General features: G+C 32.7%; 1 protein-coding gene across 1 annotated transcript; it reads right to left on the reverse strand.

Moving 5' to 3' along the window:
• Positions 1-4,902: 4,902 nt before the first annotated feature.
• Positions 4,903-11,833, reverse strand: LOC132715433 (helicase with zinc finger domain 2-like; the record flags this gene model as incomplete). The annotated part of the gene is given in 4 exon segments (XM_060698437.1): positions 4,903-9,338; positions 10,049-10,317; positions 10,776-10,943; positions 11,677-11,833. Coding segments are annotated over 4 exon segments (600 nt in total), but the record flags the coding sequence as incomplete, so codon positions are not given.
• Positions 11,834-12,197: the final 364 nt, after the last annotated feature.

A 12,197-nucleotide genomic window follows, 5' to 3' on the forward strand; every position in this document is an offset into this window, starting at 1 on the left:
GCGATATTACTGGCAAATACTTCAGATTGTTCTTCAGAATATAATGAGTGCTTAATTTTGCTGTACTTTATGTAAATAGTTCTGTCGCCCTTTTCTACAGGGACTCCATTTATCATGATTTTTTTGTTTCCTTCTTCATTTATCTCATGGCACTGTGACGCATAAAAACTGTAAGCTCTAAAAATACTCTGTAAAAAATGCATGGATTTTGGTCTACACCAGTATAACTGTCAATCACTTGTCCTGATGTTTAAGCCAATGAGAAGTCGTTGTCCTCCACACTGTCCATGTTACTTTCTCCGTCCGTGAATAGTAACTAAGCGCTTGATTTCTGATTCTTTCTACTGCCAGACGTTCCCCAAATGTGTAATACTGTTATACATCACTCGTGCTTATCCACCTTTAACTTAGTATCAACGCTGTACTTTCCATCTCGGTAGTTCTGCCATCCCATTTTCATTTTATATGCAATGCTTTGTCCTCTGTCTTTCTTCACAGCAGTTGCCTAAAATATATTAGAGGTTTTATTAAGAACCAGTTTCATACAATTTTGGCCTTAGAGGGACATACCTTATAACTGATGTCAAACAACATAAATAATAGAATCTTTGAAAATATTATAACTTAAATTAAAAGTTTCAGCTATACATTCCCAATCATTACCGATAAAATCAGCTGTTTAAATGTATGTTGCAGTACTGTAAACCAGTCAATAATCTATGTAGAGTTGTTGCTGTACAATTAATGGGTTGTTGCAATTTATTTCAGAACGCCTTTAAATTGATAAATTGTGGTAAAATGAGGTTTCTTTCAACATAGATACTTCTTTGACATTGTATTTATTTATCATTTTACTTTCATTGAGCACAAACTTTATGTTTCGAGAATATAATCTGCTAGATGTAGGGAAAGTCCCTTTTTCTGCATCTAAAGTTTTGTTTACCAAACCTGTGGCAAGGTTTTTGCAAACTGCAGGCATTTAAAAGCACACTACTACAACCTATAAGACTGGTAATGTAAATTCCCTATGCAAATCAATGATCGATCATACTAGTAAGATGATAGTGGCCCTAAACACTCGTCTTAAAATCAAGGCTTTCTATTCAAGATTTACAGTACCTAAATCCCCAAGGGCAGCATGTCCAGCCTACTTGATTGTAATGCTTATTTTAGTACAGCATCAAAAATGGACTAGTCAATGTAGGTATAAAAAGACCGCTAAATGTTACTTTGACCTTTGAGCATGGGTCTTACTTACGGCACACCTTGTCATGGCGGTGAACAATTGTACCAAGTTCTTTTATATTCACTTAAGCCCAATTCTGACCTTTAACACCTACAATCTGTTTGCAAAAATAAATAAATAAATAAACCCGCCCAAGCCAGTCCTCGACATAAAATTAAGTGCGTGTGCGTGTCCTAGTGTGGTTCAAAACAGTTTTGCTTGTATATGAAGTCCAACTTACTTTACTTCCTTCGCAACTCGTATTCTTGCTGCCGCTTCTTGTGCCAATAATCTGTCATGGGAATGGTTTCCCGCGTCCATTTTAATAATAAGTTTTAAGTTTTAAATATTAAAAATTAAATTTTAAATATCAAGAATTAAATTTTAAATAATAAGTTTTAAGTTTTAAATATTAATTTCAAATGTCCCTCCAGGGCTTCCATAGTTAAGTCTTTAATTGAAAAACAAACAACAAGACCGTTTGTTTATATTTACTGGGTATAGATCTATATATAATTGTTGATCTTGAAACTAAAATACATAAATTTAATAACTTATTATTAACATATCAAATATCAAAATGGTGTACATTCGATATCTTTTCGGTCGTTTCCGTAAGTCTTCGGATAAGAACCTCGGGCACAGTATGAACGCCCTGTAACACCGCAAAACGTCCGTACCGCAAAACGTACGTATATTGACGTTTTGCGGCGCATATCTTCCACATTTTTGTGACATACATTTTGCGGCAAAAACTCATGGCCCTGCCGCATAACGTCCATATTTTAAAGTTTATATAATTTTCGTTAATTTTGACCAGGTATTATCAGGTGTTATTGTGTGTTAATTTTAGCTCACCTGACTCTGTGTTACCACTCTAGCATCCACATACCCTAAGATATATATCCAGAGTTATCTGCCATTGAATTACAATATCTGTTATATTGCACATTGTTTCCACTCCAAGGCTTTCATTTCTTCTTCAATCTTGACAATTTTCAACAGAATAACTACATGTATGACCTTAAAATCTAAACAAAGTTAGATTATAGGCTAAATCTAACAACAACAACAAAAAAAAACCCACAATATTTCACCTTGTTAGTGCTTTCGTTTCTTCTCCATTCTTAAAATATTTTAGACAGAATATGTATAACAATAAGGTCTCGATCAAGTTCATTTATGAGCTAAAACGACTGAATATGTCAAGAGTTATTTGCCTTTGAATAAGAAAAATAAAGACATAATTTTAAAGTCAAATTATTGAATTGTGATAAAACTGCCATTTCTTTGTTATCAATGATCAGATGTCATTCATACATTTATGAGGACGGACGTCTTGAATAGTTCAACTATAATATTGACTTTGAAATGACCTTGACCTCAAGGTCACTATTGAATTTTGCTTAAATTACCATATCTTTGTCATTTACAGATATTTGGATATCGTTTACCATTTCAGACGCAGAATTGAGTACTGATATCAGTTACCCAGATTCTGACTAAGTACACGAAATGTACTTGCTTTTTATTTGTAATATTCAATGCTATCTACCCTTGTCATGTGGAGCCTTTATAGGCAGGTGGGCGATATAAGGCCACCATGACCTTTTTAGCTTTGTTCAATTATACATAAAATTACATTGTTCAATTATAAAATCACATTATGGCATTCAAACAAAACGCTTACATTACGAAATTTTAAAATATGCTTTAGTTTTTATCAATAGAACACATTGAACTTCTTTTTCATCATTTCCTATGCGGAAGAATGTTCGTTATAATATACTCTATTACACATTATCTATGTAACTTATATGCGAAATGTTTTGTTCTTCAGGAGATAAAATAATACGGTTTTAGTAAGTGGACGGACGGCTAAAAGCATCTCAATCCCCACACACGACCCCGCGACAAAAGGTATCTTGCTCAATTAATTGAACGGTAAAACCAAACCTCCATAATCAACAAGAACACAACAAATCAGTCCCACCTTCTTCATGCAATTATATGAAAAGCTATTGTCAAAAGCAAAGCTTAATTTTAATATTTTTTGTCATTCACTCAGTCCAATCCCCGGTTCGTCAGTCCGTATAGCCGTCCTTTTCTGAATGTTTATAAGATTACATTTATTTCAATATCATCTTTTTATATCTCTGCTGCTGCTGCTTGGTTCCATTCCATAAAAAATTTATTCGAAAAACATCCTCGGCTTAAGTATATTTCTTTTTTTTTAAATAAAAAAAAGTCAAAATTATATAGGATCACAAAAATATTGCAATTTAATGTTTATTTCGTCATTGACAGAACCAATAAAAGTAACGTTTTAATGAATATATTTTAATACAGAAAATATGGACGATATGCGACGCAAAGACACACTGTCGCCGCAAAACGTACCAAGTACGATATGCACCACAAAACATCCACATGTGTACGATATGCGACGCAAAACGTCCACACGCGTACGTTTTGTGGTTCGGACGTTTTGCGGTGTTACAATTCACAGATCTCATACGAAAAGTTATAAACCTACGCTAAATCAAAGTGATGAAAGCACTGCAGTTGGGACACATGGTTGATGTTGATATTTCACAAGCTCAAAATTACCGTTTTTAAATATGCATGAAGGGTGTTGCCTGTTGGAAAATATAAGGTGACCAACTCTGCTCATGGGGGGATTCAATTAATCTATGAGATACATGTACATTGTATATATTACTTAGGTTTGGGCCATCACAAATTTTAAAATTTGGCTTTAACAAAACAACAACTTTAAAAATTGAGTGTTCATTACATGCAATGTCTTTTTCCTGTCTCGACAATAACTAAAACACCATAAGTTAGATGTTGCTGTCGACCTGTTCATTAATTGAGGATAATGATTATTTAGTCAGGAAGATAAGTGAAATAGTATTTCTGACACAAAATTCTGGCTTGACTTTCAGTGTTACCATGTGGCAGCACGGCAGCGACATGGGCTCTGCAAATTGCAGTTTAGAAGAAAATCTATAGAGAATCTTTTAAGGGTTCAAAATTAATAGCTTACAAACATTATGCCCTGACACTTGCGGCATTGGTTCCGCACATCACAATGGATGTTTGTAAGAGTTATGACCCATTAATTATCTCAATTTTTAAAGTTTGTCCGGACTTCATCTATACCACTAACGCAATTTTTATGAAATTTTACGGGATTAATTCGTAGCTCAAGTACTTGCGCATATAACACGGGCTTTTGGCTTAAACACTTTTTGCTGAGATGTGGCCCGTTGAATGAAAAAGGTGTTTTTATTTATCTGTGTTGACAGCTACACAAGAGCTTACCCGGACTACTCCTCAGAGACTACTGGTGCAATTTCATTCAAACTTTAAAGAATGATCAAAACCAAGTCTAGTTGTGCATTTCATCGGCATTTTCTGATTCGACGATTTTTGTCAGAGTTATTGCCCTTTAATGAATTTTGTTTTTAAATTCTGCCCGGACTACTACTCTTATACCACTGATGCAATTTCAATGAAACTTTACAGGACTGGTCCGTATCTCCAAGTAATTGCGCATATTAAGAAGATTAAGTAAAACAGGTAGTTCAGTGTTTGGTCTTCCGGTTAAAATAGGAAGCATTGGTCATCAGCATAACAGGGAAGGCAAATACAGGGGGAAAACGAAGACAATAAATTGTTTGACATTGACTATTTATTCCTGTCAACATGTAAAACTGAAAGCATTGCTTGCCATAGAGGAGAATTAAAAAATAACAGAAAAGTAAAGGAAAACAAAAAGAAACTAGACCTATCACTGAAGGTGATTAATACCCCCACCAGCAACTTTGAATTTTGAAAAAAAAGTAGTCTGAAGAAAAATTTGAACAAAAACTATCAACTGTGTACAAAGAAATATTTCAATTAATTGTAATCACAACTGGGGTCTTGAAATAAGCTTGCTATACACCAAGTTTGATTACAATATCTCATTCCTAACTCTAGTTAATGTCCGGAAACCATTTTTCTATTTTAAATAACACTATAACGGTGACCTTGACCCTAGGGGGTCCAAATGCAATACCAACCCAGGTCTTCATATAAGCTTCCTATACACCAAATAAGATTATAATATCTCATTCCTAACTCTAGTTATTGTCCGAAAAGCATTTTTCTATTTTTCGTAACAGTGACCTTGACCTTGACCCCAGGGGGTTCAAATGCAATACCAACCAAAGTCTTCATATAAGCTTGCTAAACACCAAGTTTGATAACAATATCTCATTCCTAACTCTAGTTAATGTCCGGAAACCATTTTTCTATTTTTAGTAACACTCTAACGGTGACCTTGACCCTAGGGGGTCCAAATGCAATACCAACCCAGGTCTTCATATAAGCTTCCTTTACACCAAATAAGATTACAATATCTCATTCCTAACTCTAGTTATTGTCCAAAAACCATTTTTCTATTTTTCCTAACGGTGACCTTGACCTTGACCCCAGGGGGTCCAAATGCAATACCAACCCAGGTCTTCATATAAGCTTGCTATATGCCAAGTTTGATAACAATATCTCATTCCTTACTCTAGTTATTGTCCGGAAACCATTTTTCTATTTTTAGTAACGGTGACCTTGACCTTGACCCCAGAGGGCCCAAATGCAATACCAACCCAGGTCTTCATATAAGCTTGCTATACACCGAGTTTGATTACAGTATCTCATTCCTAAGTCAAGTTATTGTCCGGAAACCATTTTTCTATTTTTAGTAACAGTGACCTTGACCTTGACCCCAGAGGGCCCAAATGCAATACCACCCCAGGTCTTCATATAAGCTTGCTATACGCCAAGTTTGATAACAATATCTCATTCCTAACTCTAGTTATTGTCCGGAAACCATTTTTCTATTTTTAGTAACGGTGACCTTGACCTTGACCCCAGGGGGTCCAAATGCAATACCAACCAAGGTCTTCATATAAGCTTGCTATACACCAAGTTTGATTACAGTATCTCATTCCTAAGTCAAGTTATTGTCCGGAAACCATTTTTCTATTTTTAGTAACGGTGACCTTGACCTTGACCCCAGAGAGCCCAAATGCAATACCAACCCAGGTCTTCATATAAGCTTGCTATACGCCAAGTTTGATAACAATATCTCATTCCTATCTCTAGTTATTGTCCGGAAACCATTTTTCTAATTTTAGTAACGGTGACCTTGACCTTGACCCCAGGGGGTCCAAATGCAATACCAACTGGAGTTTCCACATAAGGTTGCTATATACCAAGTTTGATTACAATATCTCATTCCAAACTCTAGTTATCGTCCGGAAACCATGATGTGGACCGACCGACGGACCGACCGACCAACCGACCGACCGACCGACAAGCTGACTCCTATATACCCCCCTAAACTTCGTTTGTGGGGGTATAATAAATAACTAAATAATCAAATCTCAAACGAAAGCATTATCACAGACAAAAAGATTTTTAACATTTATCATGTTAGGTGAAAGGATAAATAATAATCACATAAATGTATACAAAATCTTTGATCATCAATGTAGATTACTTCTGCACGTTTTTGCATTATTAATCATCATTAGCATCATAACTCGGGAATAGAAAATAACTACAAAACAATTATGCATTAAAAGTGCAGAACGACAAGGGATAAAAAACTGATGATAAAAAATCAGGCTAAGTACGCCCAACACCGGTGGTATTCTTTTTTTTTTTGTTAAAAGCAAACATTCGGTGGAATTCAGTTTTCTGTACATGAAGTATTTGATAAAATGAAACAATACAAAAACAGTAAATTAAATGATCATATTAATCGACGATATATACAAATACAAGAACAGAAAATCAGTTGACATGCAAGTCTTTTGTGTGTTCAATAAAATTTAAGTGAGAAACTTTCGCTCCCTTTAAAGCAGTGAAAATAAAAGCAAATAGTTTCTAAGTATTATCAAATCTATTCACTAAAGAATGTGAAACATCTAGCACAATTTTAGAAACGACATATATGCTGTATTCATTTCTCAAAACTACTATTATTGAAATCATTTATCTCGAAGGATCAGGGAAAGATAAAATTACTGTTGCATGTCCCAAAGTATTGAGCCAATGATTTTGAACGACCAAAATAATACATTTTCAATGATGCAACTTTTAACAGCTGCCACGAAACATTTAACACATTCTGCTATGAGTCAGAATGTAATATTCTAGAAAAAAGAAAACTAGTAAGCATGAAACACACTCCGCAAAACAGTCAACCTACGTTTTTTTCTATAATCAGTTCCATCAGTAACCTTCGTCTGAACATTTAAAAAAATCAGTTGATATTGCAAATTTATCTTAAATCTTACTTGTCAAAGCAAGCTGATTTTATTTGAATGAGTAAAAGTAAACTGTGTATCACATATCAATAGGTTTCAGACAAACCAAAACACTTACTTTCCTTTATTGCTTCAAAGGATGAAACCGAATGCAAACAAATGAAATATAATAATACTGAAAATGATATATTCATAATTATGATCCATTTATAGGGTGACTTCACACAACAAAAGTAAAATACAAAAATATACAATTTAAGCAAAAAGCAACAAATTACAAAATAGATCACGGTTAATCATGAGATCAAGAAATCAACACTTTTAGGGTCATCATGACCTTGTTGTACATTAATCTTTAATCTACATGGCCAACATTCGACAAATGGACGTTATTTCATAAATATTAAGAACAATGACATCAAAATAATATGATTTCGCAATAACAAGGTTATAGTGTAACCAATCTGAAGGGGAAGTACAAACTGACCTGCCTCTACCAAAGTCATAATGACGCCTAAAGTCTAAATGATTTATAGCACTATCAGATTCAAATCGCTACATAAAGACCATGTTACAACTAAGCCCTTCATAGTTACAAGTAACAGCGATACGGCACATATTCACATACTATTTCAGAAAAGAACATTACTTTATTCAATATGGAATCAACAATATCGAATACAATTAACAACAACATTGCGAGAAAAACACAAACAAAATTTACCAATATAATACATTTTAAAATGTGATGCAAGTTATACTTACACATTGCAATTATTTTACACAAACATTAAAAAAATGACACTATGGCAGATTAAGCCTGCGCCTCTATGAAGCTTATGATGACTACGGCGTGACATGTGAATGATATTGTGAGCTATAATTAATTTAATATTATGAAAATATCCAACTCAAGCTGTTATTAACATTTCAGCGAGTTGTGACGTCAATGACATTTGAGTACTGTATACATTTTAAGGAAATTCACAACAATCAATGATTTCTTACAATGATAACGAAATGACAACTTTACAAATAGAAACAATCAAAAATGGCACTCGTAAGTCTAAAACATTAATAACAAATAAAAAAACAAAACAAATATCTATGATGAAAAATAAGGCAAATGTTGATCGATAACTTCTGATTTACGAACTTTCAAACATTAATGGCCACACAGCAAATTCATCAAATTTATGTAGGCTAAGATGTGATGAAATTAAAAGTTATCTTAAAATTTGATGCAAAAGAAATACACTATCCTACGTGACTTGTGATATAATCTACAGGATTAAAACTATGAATATATTTCAAGAAGTGAAATGTAAGGTGTATTCATTTTTTAAGTGCTACCTTACTCATGCAACCAAAAGTTATATACAGAAATATGTAGGTGGTTCAATTAAACAATATTAACTATAATATATATGACTTGTGAAACCACATGGCAAAATATACAGGCATATCACCGGTTTTTTAATACAAAGTAAAAGCATAATCAAATGACTTAATGACTTTATCAGTACAGATGACTCTAAGAAACAAATAAATACAGATCACAACACATACTCAAATTAAACCTCTGGTACAAAATCGCACAAATATCAAAGTTAATTATATACAAGTATAGATATTTACAACATTTAACAATCTTTACAATAATGATGAAATAAAAAGAAACGGATTAAATTCTGCTTCAAGTATTGATCCTGCTGATAGGAACCAATTTGATGTTGTCTTACGCTTGTTTATCTGCCACATAGGTCGCCATTGTCTACGGTTGCATCTCATCTCTACAAAGACAAGGTGTAAATGTTATTAATTCATAAATCGGCATTATTTAAACACAGTTGTGTATAGTAGAATTTATAAAGACAAGTTTAAATAGCTATTATATACATGAAGATACTTTTCTCATCATTCTGTAATTTAAAGACCCATAATCCCAAGAAATGAAAAGCTTTTATTTCTTAAAAGTTTTTTTATTGTAAGTGTCCTGTTTGTGTTTCCAAAAAGTTACTCATTGGCAACTTACCAGAACCATATTTTACTTCTGTCGCTTTTTGACAACAATTACAGTAAAAGTGATTGAGCTGGGCACTTTATTGATAAATAATATCACATTAAGCATACTTTATTAAGATGTTAAACATCTAACTTAAAGATGCTTTGAAACAATTATATAAACGTTATAAAAATGATGTTTCTAATATAATGAGCTTTTACATTAAATTTTATCATTTAAAAATTACCGTCTGTGTAAATTTGGTAGTTAAACATAATTATGTATTAAATTTGATAAAATGAGCTAGTGTTGAATCTTCATTATCATTTGTATTAGGGCTAAACACTGATGTGTATTTTAAATGAACAAATGAGTTTGAGAATCAGAAACTTAATATAAATATCAAAGAAACTTTATTTTCATTTCTTAATTTACATGGCAAATATTAAATAATTATATTTCTAGGTTACTTTGAAAGTGTATGTATGCAGATCTTACCGGACGAAGATTAAATCCGGGGCTCCATATATCATGTTCATCAAACTCTGCGTCAAAATCACCTTCATAAGATGTAGCTTTCCCCTTTTCAAATATGGACTCTCCATATCTCTTATACGTTTGCTCTTGGGCTTCTTCCATAATCTGCTGACGAGTTTTTCGTATATTTCTCGGCGGGAATTCTTCGGGAGTCTTTATACACCCTCTCTGCTCATAATGATAAATTAATCTTTTCCAAATGTAGTCACATGCAAGCAAATTCCTATTACCTGAAACATAAGAAAAGAACTATATAAGAATCCATTCTTTCCAGTGATAGAACATTTTCATTTATTGATACATGTTAATCATTGATTGTCCATTTAAAAATTATTCATTTCGAATTAAACTTGTAATTATAAACATTTTCATGACAGACAATTTGTTTCTCAACTCACTCAAAAGCAATTCATTATCTCTATAAATTAGGAAAGAAAGACATACTATCTTTTGGGTTTAATCAAATACCATACTTTATCAAACAAATAATTTTCACATTTCATAAATCATACCTGCATATGTAGATGAACGTAAGGTGTGACATGGTTTTAGGTCTAGTTTATAATTTTATAATTTAGAAGCTTTACTTAAATTAGAAGTAATACATCATAACAGAAATAATTATGCTTATATTATTGTAAGAAACAACACAGTTAACAAGTTAACAATCTCTATCAATTATATATACCTATTATAATAAGCCCTTTCTTGGCTCTTGTTATTGCCACATTGACTTGATTTCTGTCTGTTATAAATCCCAAATTATGTTTACACCATCCAAGAGTAGGATTTTTCTCTATCTTGTAATCTGGTAATGACCGAACGGAGCTAAATATTACGTAATCCCATTCGCCTCCTGTAATATCACATGAATAAAAATAAAAAATATTTCCTAATTTAAGACAAACAGATTTCGTCAGTGATAGAAAACGTCATGTTAAAAGATACATTTATCAACATGAAAACAAATAGTGATCTATTGAAAATATTGCAGATGTTATATGCGAAATATATTGTCAACATCGGAATTATAGATATCAGGTTTTAACTTTTCAAAACCGCGCTTTTACAAAGAGATTATTTGAATTAAAGGTCACATTGACCTCGACTTCGATTTTGTGAACCAAAATTTCCTATGGCCGAAAGAACTCGTCAATATGCATCCACATATCAAATTTCAAAGTCATAATCATATGTATAAACCATGTATAAACAGAAACTTCATAAAACAGACCTTTGTGACCTAAACTTTAAAATGAGCATGGCAAGTAAGACTCTTTCACATACAAAGTTTGAAATTTTTAGGCAATGCACTTTTGCTTTAATTTCAGATTAATATCTATTACAATATGTCTCTTTGACATTGAATGGGTGTGGCAGGTATAACTCATCAAGGGGTATTCACATTTTAAGCTCACGTGTACAAGGCTCATAAATATTGACGTTCATGACCATAAACAAAAACTCTACCAAATGTTAATCAAAAAGGTTCAACCAACACCGATGCAACCGAGAGGGTCATGTCAATAGTTTCGCATTTTCTTTGAAACTTTAACAAGCGACATAACGAATTTCGTCTACAAACAAACCTTGACTTGAAACAACTGTGCTAACAAGGTCATCTGCTTTTGCTTCACCATCCTTTAAAAGCCTTCTCTTAATCTCAGAACACTGAGCATTATACTGAGACAAAATCTGGATCTTTTCGTTTGGGACATCTCTCCTCAAGTAGTTGTATGTCGTTATCTGCAAAATGTTTAATTGTTTCGTAACGACTTATTAAAAACAACAATTATTATATACAATGTTATTTCTGTTTCAAATCAAAATTAATTGCATTACTCGTTACAACCATTTTGACAACAAATAAATAAATTACCAAAAACCAAGTGCTTATATCAAAGGAGATTATACTCAATTCAAGTTTTATTTAATTGTACCAGCTCAAACTTATATCATCAACTGTATTAAAAAAGTCTGTTTAGTCATCAATAATTTTATGTGAACGACTTGGGTTCAATTGTTTGCATGTAATGAGATAAATGTAAAACAATTCTTGCTGCAAAATAATCAAATTACCGCTATAAAACTAACAGAAAATGATTTTCAC

The sequence above is a fragment of the Ruditapes philippinarum genome, unplaced genomic scaffold, assembly GCF_026571515.1.
Source record: "Ruditapes philippinarum isolate M1 unplaced genomic scaffold, ASM2657151v2 ctg12471_1_1_1_1, whole genome shotgun sequence".
NCBI lineage: Eukaryota > Metazoa > Mollusca > Bivalvia > Venerida > Veneridae > Ruditapes > Ruditapes philippinarum.